Below are 23,772 nucleotides of genomic sequence, written 5' to 3'. Positions count from 1 at the left end.
TTTGAGACCGCCCCCCAAGTTTTTTCATCCCACTGCAAGCCCTGGGTTTACTTTACAACAAAAATACATTTTTTTTTAAAAATCCACTTCTCCAAAATGGCAAATGGACGTCATGGAAAGGGTCTTCAGTCAGTATCGCCTGGATGGACTATTCAAAAAACAGAAATAGCAGTTCCATTGTCATACGGTAAAAAGGGAATGATAATGTGGAGTCGGAATGAAAGGAAAAGCGAATTGTAGCATTATATTAAATTTCCACAAGCGCGGAGCAGAGGAGCAGTATCAATGTGCTGGTCCTCCCCCTAAATGACACATGGTTGTGCCCGAGGGCCCGTTGTGACGTCAGAAGACGTCTGGAAATACGCGGCTTGTAATCGGGGGCCGACCAAGACGGTGCAAACCAGCGCGCAAACTGGGGCTGGCAGACTACGCCATCGTGCTCACGCATCAAAATTCGACGTTCCAAGGCAAGGCTCCTGGCGAATGTTGTGCGCACGCGCTGGTCTAGCTGACGTTCAGTGCACGTGTGATAAACACCTGTCCCTAGAGAGCCTGTGATTGGTTGAGCTTGACGCCCTTTCCCGCTCTTTTACGCTTGCACCTCCATGGGGAACTGTAATGGAAGTGGTAGCGGCGGAGGAGACCAGCGATATCACAGGTCCGGCAGCCCGGTGACGTCACGACGGAGCAGACTGCCCCCACAAGGTAAGGGTGGAGGGAAGGGTAAGGTATGGAATTGAGTCGAGTCCAAGGAAGTAAGCGGAATGGAAGAGGGGTGGGTCCTTACTCTACTGTATACATGTCACCATTTTATAAGAGGAAAGAGGGAGATTCAAAATAACTTAATCAGGGGAATGTATTTCCCCCTTTGACTTCTATTGAAGGAGATGCAATTTCAGGCTGGAGACAGCCGAAATGAAGCAATTTTTTGACTTGGAAAATCTTCTTAAGTCAGCGGCCGTAGTGCATTAATAAAAAAAATGGAAACTGATGCTGTGCACAATGGGTGGGGGATGGGGTGAGTAAACATGGGGGCGGGGTCAAAGGCGTGAATAAAAAAACGTAAATATTCTCAAATTTTTTTTAGTCTTTCACCTTCAGGTATGTATATAAAATAACGCATACCTTAAATGAAAAATAAATGTCAGTTAAGCTAATCAGTGGGAAATGCACTATTGTACTTTTTCGAAACCTCTATAGAAAATGCACTGCAGATGTCTGTATCTGTAACTAGAGAGCCACAGAACTGAAGCAGTGGAGCAGTGGAGAATAGTGAGGGGCGTAACACAGGATCCTCCTGCGCAGGGGGGCCCCAGCCCTTCATAGGGCCTCCCAGTTCTTTAGGGTGCCCCCACTCAGTCCAAGGAAAATAAATATCTATGAGATATGGGAGACGTTGGGGCTCCTTATCACACTTTGCAGGGAGGGCCCATCATTACGCTTTAAGCCAGTGAGAAAAATGACTTGTGTCTGTTACTTGTTTCCAAAGACAACCTCCAAAATCTTTGCTAAAAGTGCAAAAATAACATCGCCAGAAGAGGACAGGCATGGCCTTGCACGAAAGGCATATGCAGATTTATGCTTGCCTCTTTACCAGAACCTGGGGGAAAGCAGCATATCTTGCCAGCCACACGAAATTGGACTTTAAAAAAGAATTAATGAGTCTCAGATGTGGACTAATACAGTTAAAAGCATGTAAGTCTGGGCGCCTAAATGGCTCCACTAATCAGAATTGCAGAGTGAGTGATTTAAAGCAGGAATCTTTGATGCATATTGTTTGTATTTGCCCCTGTCTGAAAAGCAAAAGGTGCATCTGGTTAAAGCCAATATTTCCCTGTTTGGGCAGGTATTAATGTTACCAGGCCATCCTCACTTGCATGACTGGTACAGACGCACAGCTTTCAGTTAGATGCGTAAACAACGCACAGCTTTCAGTTAGATGCGTGAAATTCCTTAGAGCATCCCTAAAGCTGCAGAATTCGGCCCCTGCAAATAGCTAGTGGGTCAGCTTGAAATCTGTTACCAGTCTCCAGTTCGAGAATGCTAGCTACCTATGCCTGAGGCTCCTGCTCCTTGCAAAATGCACTTTCCCTATTAGCTCACAGACCTAACCTGCCACCCTGGCTAGTGTTATTGGGAAGAGGAGCACCGCAGACAGTCAACAGGGCTTTTTGAACACTGTCACCAGACCTTAATTCATGGTCAGCCACCTAAGCCCGTGGTCATTGCACTTTGTACCATGCACTTTACTTACCAGCTCATAGTCTTACCTTGACACCTTGGCTAGGAATCAGTGGGGAAAAGGAGCCCAGTAGATAGCTAATGGGGTAGACCGAAATCTGTCACTGGACCATAGCCCCCAAAAACCATCTAAGCCTGAGTTTCCCTGTATCCTCATCATTCACTTTAATTCCAAGTTCCTAGTCTTACCAAGACACTCTGGCAAGGATCAGTGGAGAAGAAGAGCTTTAGGTCTGGGACAAGGGCCTGGCCTTGATAGGCCCCTTGGCACTGCACAAATCATCCCAATCCCAACTACCATTTCAGATGCACTGGCACTATTAGTGCTATGGTCCCTTTCCCAACCCGCCCCACTTCAGCTCATGCTTAACATTAACCAAACACTACCAGTTTCTCAGATAGTCCACAAGCCTGCACTGTTAAAGGTTTTAGCCTGACCATTGTTGATAGACTCCTTGACAGCCTTGCCCACACACTAGGAGCTTTGGCACCGAAGGAGTCCAGAAGCTTTGCTTAATCCTCTCTTCTCTGTACTTTTTAAAATCCTTTAAACTTAGCTTTGAGTGCATTTTTATAGTTGTCAATGTTGAATGTTTTAACCTGACTGTTCAGTTTGACTCTTTGGCACAATTGTAATATGTCATGATTTTATACTGACAGGAACAGTTGACTAGGCAGCCATACTATGTATTGTGTTTTGACGACGTATGCCTTTGTTTTAACAACATTTTTGCTTTATTTTCGCTAATTGCTATAGTTTTAAATAACTAGAAACAATAAACATTTTTTTATCTAGCTTCTATCTTTTTATCTGTGTATGTTTAGTGCTAAGAGGATGCCCCTGTCTGTGACGGAAAGCACTGTAAATATTTAAGTCATTATTTTTTTTTTTTTGCATGGCAATCCAAATTTATTGAACTACTGATGCTAAGTTATACAAAATTGCACCACTTTCATTAAGGCTTTTTAGTTTACATTTGGCCACCTCAAAGCAATTGTAGCATTAGGTTGGTCAATTTAAATACTGTGGCTCCCTGTTGGATTTACACACAATCTTTACACCCAAACGTTAATGCATACAAAGCAACAAGGCATTGTTAAATAAATCAGCAAAGGATAGTACTGTAAATTAGGCCTTGTGACTAATTACACATGATTAAAATTACTTCCCACATTCACATCCACAGTACTCTTCCACCATTTACCATCTCAACCAAAACAGGTACACATGTGAAACAATCACTGACAGGCAAAAAATGACTAAACCTGCATATTTGGTATTGCAAACACTTATGCAATGAGCAAGCGAGGAATTCACAGTGAGAATCTACAGCTACAGAAGCTGAAAAATGATTTACAAAAATTGTCAAATCATTAAAAAATAGTTTTAAAATATACACTTCTTGTTGTAGACCCCCACTGTACAAACAACTATAAACATTATTCTTTGTGTAAACAAGAGGGAAGAGGAAACCATGAATAAAAGATTGAAAAGTTGGGACATGTTAATCTCGGATCATAAATGCATCATCATCTTTGACTAAAGACATTCCACTGAATGATCGGTTATATATTAATGACAAAAAACATTGTCCGGAGTTTCTCCATGAATGGGAAAAACCTACCTTTGTGTTAGTCAAAGCAGTTTTGCACAACAAAATAGATGAAATCTTGTATTTGTTTAGAAGAAAGTAAGTTGCAATAAGCTACAATTATTGAAGAAGCAAAGTTATCAGGAGTAGTTATAGGAGAGCTCTTTGGACTTTGTTTTATTATGCTAAAATAGTGGTGCTTTAACGATTTACATCATTTTGACTCTTCAATAGAAAGTAGAGGACCGCTCTAGGTTTAAAGTACACATTTACATCGCACATGGACACCGGTTGATGAAGAATGTCTGTTAGCCGTAATACTGGATCTAGGGCTCTGCTTTTACCAGCTGCATATGCAAAGACTATCTTTCGAAGTAAAAATCTCTTGCGATGCTGGAAAGTGATTACTATGTGCAAACTGATGTCTAAGCTTCCATCCATCTCTATTAGGGTACCACCACAGGAAAGTCCATTAAAGTTGTTGGTAGGTTTAGTGACATTGGAATGCTGGCACTGTTGACGTCGCAACAGTTCCTCCGACCTGGCTCAGAGCTACAGTACGTCTTTGAATTAAAGCAGCTGACATGTTGATTTTTTTCGTGCTTTTCCAGGAACTGGTGTTTTTCTGTTAATTTGCCGAACAAGGTCATAAAAGATCTCACTAACATTTATCTTTGATTTTGCTGAAGATTTTAAGAATGCACAATTGTTCCACTGTCTTGCGAGCTTCTGACCTTGTTCCTTCCCTACAACTCTCTCATCTTCCAAGTCACACTTGTTCCCAACCAAAATCATTGGCACATCATCTTTATCTTTGACTCGAATAATCTGTTCTCGTAGGTCCTGTAAGCCATTAAACGTAGATTGTGCCGTTATGGAATATACTAATGCAAAGCCTTGTCCGTTTTTCATGTAGAGGTCCCTCATTGCTGTAAATTGTTCCGTTCCAGCCGTGTCTAAGATTTCAAGCATGCATTGTTGACAGTCCACTTCAACGTGCTTTCTATTAGAGTCTTCTATTGTCGGGTCATATTTTTCAACAAAAATTCCTTGAATAAACTGTACAGTCAAAGGAGATTTTCCGACACCGCCGGAGCCCAGGACTACCAACTTGTACTCGCGCATGTTGCAAGATTTTCAGACAAGGCCCTGAAACCAGCACCGTTCCCGTTCGCACGGGTCACTGGACTCTTCCGGCTGTCTCGGGCCCCAGCACCAGCTCACTTAGACGGACAGCCAGAGACAGGCAGTATCCCTGTGCTGCTGACATCTTTAGCTAAGTCATTATTTTAAACTTGCAGCATACACAGTAAAAGATAGGGTAATACAAAATGTGCAAAAATGATTAAGATAAAAAAAATGTGCTTCCAAAATATAGATTTTAGTAATACACAGACTGCACATAGTGCAATATTTTTAAACTGTCCTTTAAAAGCACACACTTCACAGATCAGCTGGTAACTCCCTTGCAATACCACTCTGTGTGTCATCAGGAAGCATCAAGTCATTCCATCAATTGAAACCAATAACGCTTCCAGGCACCCTTTACATTTGCAGATTAACCAGTTGCGCACATTTACATTTCTTTCGGGCACGCAGCCGCCCTGGCAAGAATGCTTGTTTAGTTATCTGCACCTCCCTCGGTTTTACAGCAAAGAAGACTCCCTGCTTTACACTGCAGCTGAAGCATTTTAAATGTCAGAATTAACCGTCCAGGGCTTGTTGTCTTTTCACAAAAAGTAGGGAAACTTTTCCTTGAATTAAAAAAGTATGGGCATGTCGTGCCCCTCCGATCCCAACCCACTTTGAACACTGTCTAATGTAGATGATGTTTCTGTGAGCATGAGGATGTAATGTAGTGATGTTTTTCCTGGGTGTGCTTCCCTCCATGGTGTCCATCCTAAAACATCTGATTCTAATTAACATCTCCCCTTTTCCTTTGAATCTTTTGAAAGTTAAGAGTGGCAGGGTCCTGAGTGGTGATGCCCAAGTACCTTTAGCAAACAATATCCATTTGACTTTACTTGTAGTTCTGTTTTCGTTTTCTTATTACTTGATGACATTTTTTTTTTATAACAGAAGTGCGGAGAAGTGAATACATTTCATACATAAGGCCTATGTTACGCTGTAACATATAGTACCGTACAGTGGGTGTACATACATTATGGTAATCAAGTACAAATCAGCATTGTGTGCGGTAGCAATAAGATATTCAACAGAGTATATCCATACATTGATAGCTGTTTCTACATAGCAAACCCTGTTTAACAACTGAACTGTGAATGCTACCTCCCCTGCCCCCCAGCAGACAGGTGTGTCTATCAATTGTCGAGTAAAAAGGTGTCCGGCTATAGCAGCACTTATTAATGGTATGTGGTGTGTATGGTTAACTATGTTGTTGCATTATATAGGGACACTCATGCGATAAAATCTTCCAGTGCCTATGTATGTCTAAAATTACGTGTATTGCCTGTAGACGTATTGTTGAGTGTAGTATAAGAATTTTTGTTGAGACTTATCTCTGTGTACCCAGGCCTCGTCCTTCTGGGAGGTAGTAGCAGTGGTTATTAGGCTGTGAACATATCTAACGAGTTGAAGGATTCCAGGAGGAAGTCCCAGTTCATGGCAATAGGCTTTTTCCATAGCCCAAAATACTCTTCTCTACGTATGCTTCACCTTCTGCTAACCCCCATTTTGCCACACCTTCCTTCCAGGTGAGCAAAACAGATGACGTTGCCGATTTCCACCTCCTAGTTATGCTTCGTTTTGTTGGTACAAGCACTAAGTCTGCGAATTTCGCATGCACTTTATAACTCTTCGACCCTGGGTAGAGACCTAGAAGACAGTTCTCAGCCGTGTGCCATGTGTTCTCTCCGACAACCTCACGCATGTCGCAGCAGTCTGTGCCCAGTATGTGGAGAGGGTAGGGCAGGCCCACAACATATGCAGTAGATCACATCTTGTTCAGGACGTTGTGGACATACCGCTGCAACAGCATGTGGTCTATGTGGTGTAAGGCATGCTCGCTTTACTATCATGTATTGTATGAGTTTGAATCGTGAATTGTGTGAGATACGTTTCGGATATTCGAGGAGAAAACTCCATTCCTTATCCAGAAAGGCTGTACCCATATCAATTTCCCATTTTGCCTATATTGACAGCAGGATTGATGATAAGTGCGTTCGTATGCCTCTGTAAAACCATTGTATTAGATGTCTGCCAGTGCTCATTAAATATATCGATTGAACTAGCTCGTGTGTTGTGGGTTCAGTACCGTCTAGGGCCCAGTGCCGTTTGATGTATCGCACAAGGCTTGCGTGTGCTAAGAACAAATATCCGTGAGTCCCTGTTAGTTTATGAAGTTGGTATGATTAAGCAGTGCCCCATCTCCAATCAGTGAGCCTATAGTAGTCACACCTGCTTGTTCCCATGTGAACAGCCTACGTTGTGTTAATGTGCCTGTAGGAAGACCCAGAAGTGGTATGTTAGGGGCATATGGAGCAATCTGAGCAGTGTACTTCAAGGCTGATTTCCAATATGTGAGTGCCACCCTGAGCAACAGTGGAGCCGTGGCTGAAGTTTGTACCTCAGGGAACAGTAAGTTGTGTAATGCACCATGGGCTATCATACGGGGCTTGTAAAATGTTTCATGCAGATTGCGGCCTGCCAGCCAATAAAAAAGCCAAGCAGTAAGCCCTGAAGTCCGGCGCCCCCATAACCCAGCGCCAGACGGTAACGGCAATTTTGCTAGGCTGATTCGTTGACGACCATTACCCTGTACCAGGGTACTAGCAGAGTGTCCAGCATTTTGAAGAACTTCGTCGGGATTACTACCAGCAGATTGGTGAAAAAATAAAGAATGCGTGGGAGCTTTACCATTTTAGATATAGCAAGGCGCCCGCTACAGAAAGAGGGAGTGAGGTCCAAAAGGTGATTTGTGAACGCATAGAAGTGATTGCTTTTTAGAGGTTCCCTTCCAGGAGATCCTGTGGATCTCTATACACCTGGATTCCCAAGTATTTAAATGTACTCGGAGCCACATTGATCTCCACTGTTCCAAAGGGGAAAGTTTGTATTTGGACTCATCCATGAAGGAGAATGCATGGGATTTACCAATGTTGATAGCCAGCCCGGAAAGGGACTTGAATTGCGAAAAGGTGTGGGCTATGGTTAGTACATCTTCTTGGAGGTCTCTGGTGTGAGACCTCTGACCTTCCGGCCAGAGACCCACACTCTCCCCCCGCAGCTCCGCTGGTCTGCCGCTGCCCGGTGTGCGCAGGGTTCGAGACCTCTCTCGGCCCGCTCTCTGTCTGCCTCAGGTTCTTCTCCTGCTGCCGGTACTGTTTGCCCGTATTTGTTTTTGCCACTTTTGCTTGCCTGCTTAGCTTTACTTTTGTACCTGATATCATATTCGCCTTGTTTTGCGTTTTTAATTCTTATTTCTCTGCCCCGTCGCCACTGCTGCCCTCACGGTCCCTCCCCTGCCTGCCGCTTTCCCGCTCCAGCTGCGCTCTTTCTCCCCCTCCCCTATTTAATGTCGGCCGCTGTGCGGCCCCACCGTTTGCCCGCCAAAGGCAAGCCCATCTGTGCCCGACCGCGACCAGCGACAGGGACCCTGGCCCACTGACCATCCACCGCTACGACTCAGCGGCCCTCCTCGCACTGAACCCCAGAGATAGCAACAACTACCAGCGGTCCAAACTGAGCACCAACCATGGACAGTTCTCCTGCCATCACTTTTGTCAGGCCTTCAACACTGTCCGCACCCCCACGGCCACCTCCCCTGCACCAAACGCCGACACCACAAAGCTTTGAGGTTCATCCTTCCCAACGTGCCCTTCCTGCACAGACATACCGCAGAAATCTGGGACCTCCTCAACAGTCTCTTACCAGATGTCGCCTTCTTTACAGAAACCAGGACCAACACCTCCTCCATCCCCGACATCGCCAACGCCTTCCCTGACGGATACAAGATCCAGGGGAAGGACCGCCCCAACCCTCTGGACGAGGACTCGCCATCGCAAACAAGAGCTCCCGCCGACTCTCCACTTCCACCACGAGTGACTCCTGCTCCACCACCGAACACCTTCAGTTCCAGATACAGACCAGCGTAGAACCACACTTTGCGGCACCGTCGCCTACTGACCCCCCGGACCCTGCGCTTTGTTCGCTACGACCATCGCCGACCTTATCGCACCCCATGCAATCGCCTCCATGGACTACATACTCATCGGAGACCTGAATTTCCACCTTGAAAACCCCAGCGACCTCAACTCCACCACCCTTCTGGACAATCTCGCCAATATCGGTCTGAAACAGCTCGTCACTACACCCATCCACAAGGCAGGTCACACCCTCGACCCCATCTTCGCAGGAGGTAACAACGTCCATTTCTGCCACACTACGCAACCTCCATGGACTGACCACCACTGCATACACTTTCATGTAAAAAACAAAACACACCGTCCAAACCTACCCGCGCCCCCATGAAGGAACTGGAGCAAAGTCACTGAGGAGCTGCTCAACTCCACCCTCAACTGCAACACCCCCACCACCTCGACCAACGTCAACCTCGCAGCCCACAAACTCCACAGATGGATCTCCAACTGCGCAGATGAGCTTGCATCCCTACGTAACCCCGACAGAGAGCGTCCCGCGAAAGCCACCTGGTTCACCGCCGTCCTCCAAGAATCCAGACGCACCTGCAGACGTCTTGAGAACAACTTGAGAACCAGCAAAACATCAGAAGATTGCACCACCTACAAGGACGCCATGACTGAATACCACCAAAGCATCAGATCCACCAAAAGGACCTTCATCCAAAACAAGATCCTCGTCAACTCCAACAACTCTTCAGTGTAATCAGGAAATACACCAAGCCCCCCAGTGAAACCACGGACATCATCCCCTCCCAGGACCTCTGCAACAAGCTCGGATCCTACTTCCATCTGAAAATCAAGAGCCTCTACGACAACTTCAACGACCAGACACCTGACTCCGAAACCACTTCCTCCCCCAGCAATGCCAGCCAGCCCACTATCTCCTCCTGGACCCCAGTCACCACCGAAGACACCACCTCGACCACGAAGGGAATCCTCTCAGGAGCCTTCAAGGACCCCTGCCCGCCTCACATCTTCCACAGAGCCGCCATTGCTCCAGAAGTACGACGCACCATCAACGCCACCTTCAAGACCGGCACCGTTCCCGACGACTGGAAAATCGCAGAAGTCAGATCCCTGCTCAAGATTTCCTCAGCAGATCCCACGGACCTCAAGAACTACGACCCATCTCCCTCCTCCCCGTCGCGGCCAAAGCCAAAACAAAATTAATAGAAGAAAACTCCATACTCAACCCCTCTCAATCCGGATTCCGCAGCAACCACAGCACAGAGACCGCTCTACCCGCCGCCACAGACGACATCCGCACCCTCCTCGAACAAGGACACACCGCAGCCCTGATCCTGCTCGACCTCTCCGCAGCGTTTGACACCATCTCCCACCGCACACTCACCGCCAGACTCCACAAGGCTGGCATACAGGGAACCGCCCTCGACTGGATCTGCTCTGTCCTCACCAGCAGAACCCAAAGAATCAGACTGCCACCCTTCCTCTCTGAACCCACGGAAATCAACTGCAGAGTTCCTCAAGGATCGTCGCTCAGCCTCACGCTCTTCATCACCTACGTGGCCCCCCTCGCCGCCATCGTCAGACAGCACAGACTCAGCATAGTACCCTACGCCATCCCTCGACACAAACTCATCACCCAACACCTGCATACTCTCCACTGGCTCCCCGTTGAGAAGAGAGCTACTTTCAAGAATTATTTATTTATTTATTTGAAAGGTTTTATATAGCGCTGGCTAGACCCGGAGGTATCAGAGCGCTTTACATGAGTATCAGACCATAGTTGCAGGTCACATCATTACAAAGGTTACACAGTTATTCGAGCATAGCTACATAGTTACATGTTAGGTCGAGACAAGCAATAAGGACAATATGCGTAAGGGAAAAAGCAGGTAAGGGGAGAGATTCAGGGGAGAGGGGGTAGGAGCAGGGGAAGTAGACGGCAGATGAAGGAGGGAAAGAGGAGGGGGAGGGTGAGAGACACAGCATGAATGACGAGGGGTAGGGTGACGGGGGCACAAACCCGTAGACGAGTAATAGCTGCGTCCAAAGTCCAGTAAGCTCTGATCCCAGGGGAACTGGTATCATCCCCCCAACTCCGTTGCAAGAGGCTCCCTTTACACAGTGGACTCTCTCAGAGGGGTCTCCGAGACTCCAAGGCCTACCTACTGGATCCTTCCCCAAAAAGGGGAGAGGGAGTGCTTTGGCAAGGGGTGCCATACCATACCTCAACTGTGAGTGGCTCCTTTGGCGCTGTGGACTCTCTCAGGGGGATCACTGAGACTCCAGAGTATAAGTAGTTGGATCTTTCCCCATAGTCATTAAGAGGAGAGGGGATAGGGGCAGAGGAAGTAGACAAAGAAATAAAGAAAGAGGGAAAGCAGTAGGGGAGGGTGAGAGAGAGAGAGCATGAAAGGGGGGAGGGTGAAGGGGGCACAAACTGGTAAACGGGTAAAAACCTTGTCCAAAGTCCGGTAAGCTGTGGAAGTGGTATCATTCCCACATCTCCGCTGCATGAGGCTCCTTTTACGCAGTTGACTCTCTCAGAGGGGTCTCTGAGACTCCAAGGCCTATCTACTGGATCCTTCCCCAACAAGGGGAGAGGGAGTGCTTTGGTAAGGGGCGCATACCATGCCTCAGCTGTGCATGGTTCCCTTGACGCTGTGGACTCACTTAGAGGGGTCACTGAGATTCCAGAGTAAGAATATTGGATCTTTCCCCCACAAGCGCAGAAGGAATGCTTAGTCAAAGGGCAACAAGGGACAGGGGGCTAGGAGGCGGGTCTGAACTGGCAGGTCAACAGAGGGGGAACAAACGGCAAAAGAAAATCGCATTAATTACAGAAAGATAACACATTCAATACCAGGGTAAATTAGCAATCCAGAAAAAGACAGGATCCACGAAAGGCAAGCGTCAGAGAGGACATAGGGAGGGAGTCAGCGAGTTGAAGAGTCCCACAAGGAAGAGATACGAATAGCAGAAAAGGAAATCTATACGTTATAGAGTCACTCAGGAGAGAGAAGCAAACGGGAAAGCTCAGAATCACAAAATAGTGATATTAAGTGCAAAGAACTACTACATATACTAGTGGTTAGAGTTGTAACTATGCAAAATAGTAAATTCACTCAGGGTTCCATTTTCACAACGATTAGGCTAAAAACGATTGTATATTATTTTTCAACAGAGTGAATGGAGAAATAAGACTTTCAAGGGGGTAGAGAGAGGGAGGGAGAGGAGATAGGTGACAGGAGAGATGGGGGCCTGGTGGGGGGAGAAAGAGATAAGGCCGTCCAGCCTAGGAGCAATGTCTGAGGGTCGGCAGGATGAAGTCCAACGGACAGAGGGAGAGAACAAGAAACAACAAAAATGGTGGCTCCGTTCGCAATCCGCCATTTTGTGTCGTCAGTTCCCAGACACATTACTGGACCGTCACTCTGAGGCATCTCCAACTTTGCGGTGATAGGGCAAACTAAGCAGTCACATGTGTGGGATAAATGCGACAGAACAAACTCCAAGGAGGCAATCTGTGGCTATAAATCCTAAGAGGGACGGCAGTTCAGGCAGGCCGATTCATACAAAAAAAAATAAAAAGCCTACAAATGCCTCCACAACACCGGACCCTAATAATTCAACAAGAGAATCTCCTTCCATGTACCCAAAAGAAACCTCCGATCCGCCGACCTCGACCTCACCAAAACCCTGCTCATCTGCAGAGCCACAACAGGTGGAGGTGCCTTCTCTTACATAGTGGCCAAGACATGGAACGAGCTCCCGATCGACAACAGATGCACCCCCTCCATGAACATCTTCAGGAAGACACTCAAGACCTGGCTCTTCGACTGAACGGAGCTGCGTAATTCCCCCGCGCCTTTAGACCCTCACGGGTGAGTAGCACGCTTACAATTTTCCCTGATTGATTGATTGGTGTATATGATTATGTCATCTACATATAGTTACAAACTATGGGTTGTAGGTGCAATAGGGACACTACAGTCTTGAGCACTATGGCGTAACGTGTATGCTAGCAGCTCCAATGCAAGCACAAATAACATGGGGGAGAGCGGGCACCCCTGTCTTGTGCCTCGTTGTATGATGTAGGTTTTCGAGATGTGGGCGCCAGTGTGTGTCCTAGCTGTCGGGGAGGTATATAGTAGGTTGATCCATCGGAGGAACACTTGGAGAATGCCAAAAAGCTTAAGTGCAGCTGTCATGTATTCCCAACTCAGTGTATCAAAGGCCTGGCAAATGTCAAGCGAGAGACACCCTGCCCTGGGGAAAGCTTCAGGTCATGCATACATGACATGGTAGAGTCTGCGTATGTTCAGCGATGTATTTCTTCCAAGTACAAAGCCACATTGGTTCACATGTATGAGTCTCAGCAGTAGGGGGAGGAGACGGCAGGCTAACACCTTGTTTAGTATTTTATATTCTGTGTTTAAAAGCGACAGGGGTCTGTAAGCTGTGATGTCTGTGTGATCTCTCCCGGGCTTCCGCAATGAGGTCGCAAGGACTTGAACTGTAGTAGGGGGTAGCGCTCCCTCAGCCAGGGAGGTGTGATACAACTGTTCTACGTGGGGAACCAGTTGTGTAGCAAAGGTTGAATAGAACTCCACATGGTAGGCTGTCTAACCCTCGGGGTTTTGTTGCAGGGAAGCTCTTTACTAGCTTCTTGGATTTCAGCCGCGGTGATCGGGACTATGAGCATCATCTTGTCTGCTGCTGTCACCTGCGGCAGGTGGACTGCGTCCAGGGAGACCTCAATCGCTTGTGGTTCTGTTCTGCCATGTGGGTGCCATGTATAAGGACTCCTAATACTCATGAAAAGTCTCATTGATTCCCTTCTGTGTGGGATCAAGAGTATGCGTTGGGGTAGCGATTTCAAATATGGATACAAAGGTTGGAGCATTTCTAATCAGCTGATCGAGCAGTGTACTCGACTGGTCTGCTTCAGCATGCATTTTCTGAGTATATGAGTGATAGTACACTACAAGCAGGCGCTCTAGCAGATCTGCGTATTCAATGCATGCAGCTTCAAGCTCAGTGAGTTTATCCACATTGGATACTGCGTCCTGCTCAAGCTCACCCAATCCTGCTTCCACCCATTTCAGGTCTCGGTTTATTGTTTGTCATGCTCCAACAGCAGAGCTGATCGTTGCCCCCCTTATGACGAACTTGAAGGCCTCCCACTCTGTAAGCGGTGAGGAGGCTTTGTTTGTGTTAATTGTAAAGTAGGTGTCGATGGTGGTAGCTATGTTGTCACGACTGACTCCGTCTTCCAGTAGGGTTTGGCTTCCATTTTATTATGGGCAGAAAAAATAGATGGGATATACAGAAAAACAAAAAATCATCCATAAATAGTCAGCATAATGGTACAAGATTGAAAAACACTTCATAATAAATAGTCTCATAATTCATCACAATATAAATAGCACAAATTCACATACATAGCCAGCATTACCTATATCAAAAAACAAATTACATACAATAAGAGTAAATAAGGCCATAAAGCATTACTAAAACCCTAGAGCTATGTTGACATCGCCCCTTTTTAGGTCGAGGAACTAAAGGCTGCGCTTGCGCAGTCTGGGGTCGGAGATTTAATGTCTCTTAGTGTGCTGTTTAACCCGCCTCCCTGCCCCGTCTCTCCTCCATTGGCTGGCTTCCTAAACGGAGGCCAGCCATTGGAGGAGAGATGCGTCACTCCAATTTAGCCCCGTCTTTTTCAGGTTCGGGGGCGTAAATTTTGCTGTTCTTTAGACAGTGACGTCATGCGTCACTCAAAACAGCAAAACCACGCCCCCGATTCCGAAAAATTCGGAAGCCTGCGGCCGCCATTTTACTTTTCCCCGCAGTGAAGGTGAGCCTCGAGCCTCTGCCTCTGCCCCCGTTTTTAGTGCTCCTGCACCCCTGTTTGTGCCGTTAGACGCAGAGGAGAGGCTTTGTACCGACCTGCATGAGACCTCAAACAGTCATCCTTCCTCGCAAGTTATTTCGCATACCCTGAACAGTAATATCAGCCACAGCAACGCACATCAACAGAACCATGCGGGAGGACTCCGATATGGTGAGCCTTTGCCCGGGCTCCGGGGAGGGGGCAGAGGCTGTTTACACCCCCGCACCTGAGGACACGACAGGTAGAACAGGACCCTCATGAACCACAACCTGTAATTTATGTTTATTCCCGCATTATTTGATTAAGTCCAAGCAGTTTCAGATGCCCTGTCCTTGGAATCCACTTCCCGCCATGTCTTGGGGCCAACTAGGGTAGTATCGGGTGTCCCACTCCCCCCCTCCCTCCCCTCCCTCCGCCCGCAGCTCTCCTTCGTCCCGCTCCCCCCCTCCCTCCGCCCGCAGCTATCATCGCTCCCTTTTGAATCATTACAGGCCTGTGGGGTCCCTCTCATTACCTGGAATCCCCTTTTGTCCCGGGTCCCATTCTCCCCCCAGGAGCCCATTCAGCCGCCACGGGGACCCCCCTCTTCCCAGCCGGGCCCAGCAGTCACGGCAGCGCCACCATTCAGCAGGCCCAGCAGGACTTACAATCACAGGCCTGCCTTCGCCTTTGGCCAGCTCAGCGGGGCCCAGCAGGAGCCTAAATACACACAAGCAGTGCCCGGGCTCCGGGGAGGGGGCAGAGGCTGTTTACACCCCCGCACCTGAGGACACGACAGGTAGAACAGGACCCTCACGAACCACAACCTGTAATTTATGTTTATTCCCGCATTATTTGGTTAAGTCCAAGCAGTTTCAGATGCCCTGTCCTTGGAATCCACTTCCCGCCTGTCTTGGGGCCAACTAGGGTAGTCTCGGGTGTCCCGCTCCCCCCCTCCCTCCGCCCGCAGCTCTCCTTCGTCCCGCTCCCCCCCCTCTGCCCGCAGCTATCATCGCTCCCTTTTGAATCATTACAGGCCTGTGGGGTCCCTCTCATTACCTGGAATCCCCTTTTGTCCCGGGCCCCATTCTCCCCCCAGGAACCCATTCAGCCGCCCCGGGGACCCCCCTCTTCCCAGCCGGGCCCAGCAGTCCCGGCAGCGCCACCATTCAGCAGGCCCAGCAGGACTTACAATCACAGGCCTGCCTTCGCCTTTGGCCTGCTCAGCGGGGCCCAGCGAGAGCCTAAATACACACAAGCAGTGCCCGGGGAGGGGGCAGAGGCTGTTTACACCCCCGCACCTGAGGACACGACAGGTAGAACAGGACCCTCACGAACCACAACCTGTAATTTATGTTTATTCCCGCATTATTTGGTTAAGTCCAAGCAGTTTCAGATGCCCTGTCCTTGGAATCCACTTCCCGCCATGTCTTGGGGGCAACTAGGGTAGTATCGGGTGTAGAAACATTTATTTTAATTAGAGTGATGCTTGGGAAATGTGTGACGAATGCCCACGCCTTGCCTGCGTTTGACACTCACTTAATTAACTGATCCTTCGTGCTTTAAAGGGTACTAAATGTGTATAGGCGCTGTGTCCAATAACAAGTAGTCATCAACTACTAAATCTGTTCTTCACCATTGACGAGAGAGGTCTTCCTTGTGTCAATGAGTTTCATACTGATATGTATTGTTTTATGACGCTTGATAACAAACCATTGCCCTGCTAGAAAAGATTATTAAAGCACAATTTTACTCGAAGAGAAAAAAACATTTAGATTTTTCTTGAAAAGCATTCCTCGAAAGGGCGTTATAGGTATGATACAAAATCTAATTTAAAAAAAGCTGAAATACAACCTTAGCTTCTACCTTCATCATGAGCATCACTTGTGTTCTGTATCAATGTCCTGCGCTCAACCTCCACTCCGAATAGCGCCTGCATGTTACGCTATGTTTAACCACAAAGTACACTATTGCGTAGCTTCTAGGCGCTAACTCAACACAACAGTGCTAAAAGAGCAAATACAGTAATATCAGGCATACAAAAACCATATACAATATACCTTATCTAATAATAGGTGGGAACACCTACCTTGGGGTGAGAAAGGCTTAAAGGACAAGTATACATGATAGTGATCAAAACACCCAACTAAAATCGATACAATAACAGAAACTAGGAGAGAATGAGTGTTATGTAGGAGGATACACAATTTCAGGCTGTATTTATTCATACATGTCATAAAGATAACAGAATAAACATTTTCTTATTATTTACATACAGTGGCATCTTCCAATGTTGTCCGTAAGCTAGACATTGAGGGGCGTATTTATCAAATAGTCACTCAACGCAACGCAGCAAGCCACCGTGCTGCGCAGCTCCGCGTGAAACAGAGAGGGCAGGAATGTGCCATATTTAACATTATACAGTCAATTCCTGCTCTCTGTCTGTGCTGGCACGCACCAACACAGGCCCCCTTGCACCATGGTGCAAGGGAGCCTGTGTTGTGGGCAGTTTTGGTTTTGTGAATGAAGGGGGCAAAACAATCCTGTGAAGCTTTTTAGGTCGAGGGAACGTCGCTTCTCACTGCGAAGCAGTGAGAGGCGGAGTCCCGAAGAATGAATGTTTTGGAGTTAGGGGCTTGGAACCCGCCTCTCTCCTCCATTGGCTGGCTTCCTAAACGGAGGCCAGCCATTGGAGGATAAGGGCGTCACTCCTGCCAAGCCCCGTCTCTTTCGGATTCAGGGGCGTGTATTTTTAGGTTCTTTCTACCTGTGACGTCATCCGTCACTCAAACCTAAAAACACATGCCCCCGAATGCGAAAATTACCATGCTTTCTCCGAGGCATTTCTGCTTTGCCTTGGAGAAAGACGGTGGTGGTTTCCAGAGATGCTCTGCTCGTCCCCCCTTCCCTCCGCCCTCAGCTCTCCTTCGTCCCGCTCCCCCCTCCCTCCGCAGCTCTCCTTCGTCCCGCTCCCCCTCCCTCCGCCCGCAGCTCTCCTTCGTCCCGCTCCCTCCGCCCGCAGCTCTCCTTCGTCCCGCTCCTCCCTCCCTCCGCAGCTCTCCTTCGTCCCGCTCCCCCCTCCCTCCGCCCGCACTCTCCTTCGTCCCGCTCCCCCCCTCCCTCTGCCCGCAGCTATCCTTCGTCCCGCTCCCCCCTCCCTCCCCTCCCATCCGCCCGCAGCTCTCCTTCGTCCCGCTCCTCCCCCCTCCCTCCGCCCGCAGCTCTCCTTCGTCCCGCTCCCCCCCCTCCCTCCGCCCGCAGCTCTCCTTCGTCCCGCTCCCCCCTTACATTCATTACCCTGGCCAATCAATAAAAAATCTTTCACTCGTGAAATAGCGCTACCTATTTTCTTTACTAATGCTTCTTTGCTGAGCAGCCTGCAGGCTTATCATCCCGTGCTTCGTTTACACAGCCAGCCATTGGTTGTCATGAGCAAAGCAAGAACGGATACGTGAGCAAACCACCTGTGACATTAATACCTTATATTAAACAGAGCATTATGTTATCGAATTATGTAAACAAGCAGTCCTTTGTCACTTTCGACGCTGACCTTGGTTAAGTGTTCTGACGTGAGAGCGAAAGCAATATGATATACGGTTCCAAAACTGGACCATTATCAGTTGTAGAAAATATCACTACATTAACGCCCCCTTTTGTGTTCCAAACGAACAGAACCTGACCACACATCTCCACAAATCGGATGAGTTTGTAGCCTCTCCGAACCCACCTTCAAGTCCCCAGTAGAGTACTGCACTCTGCTGAACAGAGAGTGAACCTCTAGTGTACCATGCCTGTAGAGGAGTGGGGCTACTACCCTATAATCTGCTTTTGGGAGGTGGATAGTTAGTATTTCACAGGGCTTAATTTGTACACATAAATGGTATTAAGTGCAGGGCTCAAGTTTTTTCTTAGAACCCCCAGTCCTGCAATACAAAGCTCTGGGTGCCGAATGCCAGGGCTTCCTAGTCCTAGTTCACCTCTTTCTCCCACCACCTTACGCATCATGTCTCTTCATCTCACTCTTTGGATTCTTTTTCGTCCCGGCGTTTCTCCTTTTGCTTCTTAGCTTCCTCCCATATCTGCCTTTCCAGGTATGAACAGATTTCTGTTTCTAAATGCCTCTCCCACTCTGACTTTGTCAAAATTCCACTGTCTCTGCAATTCGGTAGCCCCCTCAAGAATCCCGGGGCTGATCCCATCTCTAGCACAGCCAAAAAACCCCACCTCTTTCCCCACTCTGTACCCTCTGTGTGTGTGTGTGGGGGGGCTCTGTGTGTGTGTGTGGGGGGCTATGTGTGTGTGTGTGGGGGGCTATGTGTGTGTGTGTGGGGGGCTCTGTGTGTGTGTGTGGGGGCTCTGTGTGTGTGGCTGTGGCTCTGTGTGTGTGTGTGGCTCTGTGTGGATAGCTTTTTTTGTAGGTGGCTCTATGTGTGGGTGGCTCTGTCTGTGTGAGGGTGGCTATGTGAATGACTCTGTGTGGGTGGCTCTGTATGTGTGTGTGGGTGGCTTTGTGTGTGTGGCTCTGTGTGGGTATAAATGCAATAGGTCATGCATTTGCGAGCGATTAAGCTATTGGCATTGTAAATGACAATGCCATTTATTTAACGATTAAGCTATTGGCAATGTAAATGAAAATGCCATTTATTTATGATTTACAAAAAAATAAGTCATGAGCAATGCCAATAGCTCTACCTTTAATAATGCCAAGACCATTGCATTGTACATGCTTGTTAGGATTTGCCTGCGTAGCAGCGCAAGCTGCTTGCGAGATCTATAGTTGTTGGTTTTCTGTCGGGCTTCTTTGGAAGTGGGGTTGGTGCACGCCCTGTCTCCCATAGGCCCTGTCCACCCGTCGTCTGTTGCTCGTCATGCGCCGTCTCTCTTTCTCTAGCCCGGTCCACAGCTTTTTGTAGTTATTCAATCTTCCGTTCCCTCTGCTTATATGTGTTAGCTTTCTATGCAATCACCTGCCCCCGAAAAGAGGCCTTAAAAGCTTCCCACACCATAAAACCTGGGGCTGTATTAATATTCTTTTTGAAAAAACTCTGTATAAATTCCCAGGTTTCTGTGATCCATACTGGATCCAAGAGCAGTGCTTTATCAAAGTACCACCTGTCGTTGTTCCTTTGGGGGGTACATAAGTGTATCACCAAGGAGACTATCAAATGGTCTGAAAAAGAGTTAGTAAAACATGTGGACTCTCCTCTTACAATTTGCCTGCTTATCAGGAAAAAGTCAAGTTGTCTATTAAGGCATAATCTTCTTGCATAACTTTTTAATAATTTTGCAGTCTTTGATTTTATTTGTTATTTAGCCTTATTTGAGATGTCTAGACCTAAATCTTGTATAAAGTTAAAACCCCCCCATAACTATAGGGCAGCTGGCATTTATTAACATATATATCTGTTTTAAGGCTTTGATATTATCAAAAATTTGCCCATAATAATTTTAGAAAATTAGACAAACCCTGTGACTAAAACCTCAATCCAAATCCACCTTGCTTCATCATCCCGGATCACTTCTCTCACCTCCCAATCCAATGAAGATAAGAAAAAGATACCCACCCTGTGCTGCCCTACTGGCTGAAGCAAAGTATGCTTGGGAATACTCCCTGGGGAGTGATAAATTGGGGGTATTAGACTTAAGATGTGTTTCCTGCAAAAAAATCACCTGAGGGGAGGACAAGCCCAACCATTTTAACACTGCCCCCATTTTACGAACATTTAGAAGACCATTTACATTGCACGAAATTATCTTTAACTATTGAGACATTCTTCAAGATTTACTCAATACGTGAATACTTGTCGCACTCTTCCCTTTGGAATACCCCATTTCATATAACCGTGCTTGTTGGAGTTGACTGAAACCCCTTGCTACCATATAAAATGATATAAACTGCAGCTAGCCCCTTGTCCCCTGCTCTTACTCCAATCTTGTATCTTAACCATTTCTGACCTGCTGTTTTCCTGCCCTTTTTTTATGCTTCACCCAACAAACCCTCACACCCCTCTCCCCCACCACCCCAAACCCACCTGAAGAAGGGAGTGGCCCTTGACTCCCTTCCTCAGCCCTCCTGGCTCTTAACCACATGTCTATGCACCCTCCCCCTCTGTGCTACTTAGCACGCATCTTTTAGCAGCCCTAAAAAAAAACCTCCATAAAGTGCTAGCAGTATAAAGAGGAAGAAATGCTTGTTCTTCATGTGCCTATACCAACCAGAAATAGCTATCTGTACATTGATCTATAGACTGAGTCTGGAACTTGGTGAATGAATAAGCTGGGAACCCACTTTAAGAAAATCCGCCAAAATTGTGATTTATAAAGCACATTTTCAAAAACCTTGTCCCAAATTCACTGAGCCTTAAAAAAAGCTCTTATGCACAGACTCGTTAAAAAAGTGCAATGTACAAGTGCAAAACCTTATTTCAAAAACCTTTAACAACCTAGAATTCAATCCGGCTTACGCTACCAATTGACCATAAAAAGAGATCAATGCCTTCTTTTCCCATTAAAGCATAAAAAGATACTAATAAATGTTGCAAAAAGGGAAAGAAAGTGCAAAGTGAAAGTGAACACAGCATATAAAGTGCAAAGTACAAGGAATTAAACCTACTGAGATTTACAGAGATCATACATAAACCAGACTTAATATATTGAACTATACTTCAATATCATATAGGTATACTCCATCCCAAAGCAGACTAGACCACCCCACGTTTTTCTACTTTCCGCTTGCTTGGGATGTCTTTTGTAATATTACTTTAGCTTCTTCAAGAGTAGAGCAAAGATGGAACTGGCCTCTCCATAAGACTTTCAGTTTGGACTGTTGAACAATAGAGGCCTGTGCTCCTGCGCTCTTAAATTGTCCAATCAGCCCCACAAATTCTCTCCGCCGACGTGCTGCAAACGCCGACATATCAGAGAACACTCTCACCCTCATCCCTTTGGATAGAACAATGACCTTCCTTTGTATTGCCTTACTTAAAATGGCCTCTCTATAACGGAATAATTCACAATCATCGTCCTTGGATACCTAGCCCCTGAAAGTTTCTGGGAATGAAACCTATGAACTCTCATTATAGTAAGGTCCTCTGGAACGTTCTCAAGTATGTGCTCTCTGATCAGGGTTTCCATATACGACAAGGGATTAGACAAGCCATTGGCACGTTCATTGTCCTCTGGTATCCCTGTAAAGTGCAGATTTGAACGCCTCACCTAGTTCTCCATTTCATCCATCTTTAATTGTGAAGCCTGCAGCTTTTTCTGAAGGGAAGCAATGTCAGAGACACATGCCAAAGAGTGGTCTTCAATATCTGATACTCTTTGCTCCAATTCTTTGATTCACTCTGGTATTTTTTGTACTAAGCTCTCGATTTCGTGGAGTCTTTGATGAAGTAATGTGAGTTCTTGGGCCTGAGAGATCTTACAATTGTGTATTTCCCCTAGAATCGTCTCGAAAAGCTGTTGCATTTGATGCATCAAAACCGTTTAGGACTGGCTCTCCCTTTCACTCTCCCTGGGATGCCCAATCGTCGTCGCCACCACCTGCTGATTTTGCATTTCCATTTCTTTAGCCCTGGCTTCCAACGGGAGACCCTGAGATACTGGAGAAGGCGATGGACCCGGGCAGCTTGACGTCACTATATCGCGAAGAGGCGCAGCCAGACCTTTTGCTATCTCAAACTGTCCCCTTGGATCAGGGTCAGCACCAGACAAGATTTCCTAAGAGTCTAGTGCCGGAGAGTCCCTAGATGATGTGCCATCTGGGGTCTGGCCTTTAAGTTGTGCATTGGTGTCCTCGTGCATTGCTTTATAATTTTTTGAGAATTGAGGGTAGTCCTTATGGGAATTTTCCATCCCTTTCACTTTCTTCCTTTCCTCGTATGTTTTTGTTGTGGCCATTGGTGCGGTCATTAAACCACTGCCAGTACCCTCAGTCGCCTGCAGGTTGTTGAGGGGCTTTGGATCCTTCACGTCCCTTGACTATAGAGAGCTGTCTGGGACCACGACATTCTTTGCCGCAGTGTCCGCTTCAATGGTACCAGACTCTGGAGAAGACCCTAAGAAGGCTAATGCCTGTGGAGAGGGACCTGGGGATAGTTGTTCCATTAAATTATTTGCAACCCCGCTTTTCTTCTGCAAAATGTTCCCTCTCCTTGCTGCAAGGATGTGCGATTGTGCTGCTTTCCTCTTAGCCCTCTGAGTTAACGGTGAGGGAATCAGGGCTGTGGCTCCTGTTCCTACACCAGTTCTCCTCAGGACCATTTGCCGCATGCTTCACCATCTAGGCGCTAGAATCGTTTTATATATAATTCCAATTCTATATGGGGGCACTATCCTCTAGAATAATTTCCTTAAAACTTTTTTTTCTTCTTCTTTAGTTTCTGAAATTCTCTTGGTTGTGCAGTACTGTTACCCCTCTGTTGGAAAGCAAGACTCCAAGTGTAAGAGTTCTTACTTCAGGGCCCCAGCTGGGCAGGAAAGGACTAATGGGTCTAATGGGGCGACTACCCAAATCAAAGGAGACCTCCTTACCTCAGGGCTAGGCTCAGCAACTGTAATCCCTGGCTGACCTCGGGATTGAGTTCTGGCAGTAGAACCAAGACCACAGACCTACAACACAGCAGTAAAGCACCAACAGACCAGAAGTAGAGATAAGGCTTTATTGAAAGTACCAATAATGCTCCAAATAAAGTTCTATAATGTCACGAACTAACCAAGGACCGGGTTTTAGTCACCCTTCGTATACCTTATGTACCCACACCGTCCTCCGCATGAATGCCGTTCCTGGCACTCCCCAACAGAGGGCACTGTGCTAAGAAATGGCCGACAATGCCACTCGAGTTTGTCTGTCAGCAACAAAGAGACCGGTAAATACCTGGCCTAACCGTCCCCCGCATGAATGCTGGTCCCGGCACTCGCCAACGAGGGGTACAGTGATACG

At 47.1% G+C, this 23,772-nt stretch overlaps 1 protein-coding gene and 1 pseudogene across 2 annotated transcripts in view; one reads left to right on the top strand and one right to left on the bottom strand.

Annotated features, from left to right (window-relative positions):
- Nucleotides 1-562: 562 nt before the first annotated feature.
- Nucleotides 563-23,772, top strand: part of LOC144827080 (adenylate kinase isoenzyme 1-like) — a 555,995-nt gene continuing 532,785 nt past the window's right edge. The window contains exon 1 of one of the 2 annotated variants that reach the window (XM_078685529.1): nt 563-705. In XM_078685529.1, the coding sequence (XP_078541655.1) occupies nt 606-705 (100 nt within the window). In that variant the 5' untranslated portion in view covers nt 563-605. The remainder of the gene's footprint in view (nt 706-23,772) is intronic. The other variant, XM_078685535.1, reaches the window with a different exon arrangement.
- LOC144773270 (ras-related protein Rap-1b pseudogene) lies at nt 4,293-5,098 on the bottom strand (annotated as a pseudogene).

The sequence above is a fragment of the Lissotriton helveticus genome, chromosome 1_1 (genome assembly GCF_964261635.1).
Source record: "Lissotriton helveticus chromosome 1_1, aLisHel1.1, whole genome shotgun sequence".
Taxonomy (NCBI): domain Eukaryota; kingdom Metazoa; phylum Chordata; class Amphibia; order Caudata; family Salamandridae; genus Lissotriton; species Lissotriton helveticus.
The sequence above is the reverse complement of the archived record's forward strand: the minus strand, read 5'-3'. Positions and strand labels throughout refer to the sequence as shown.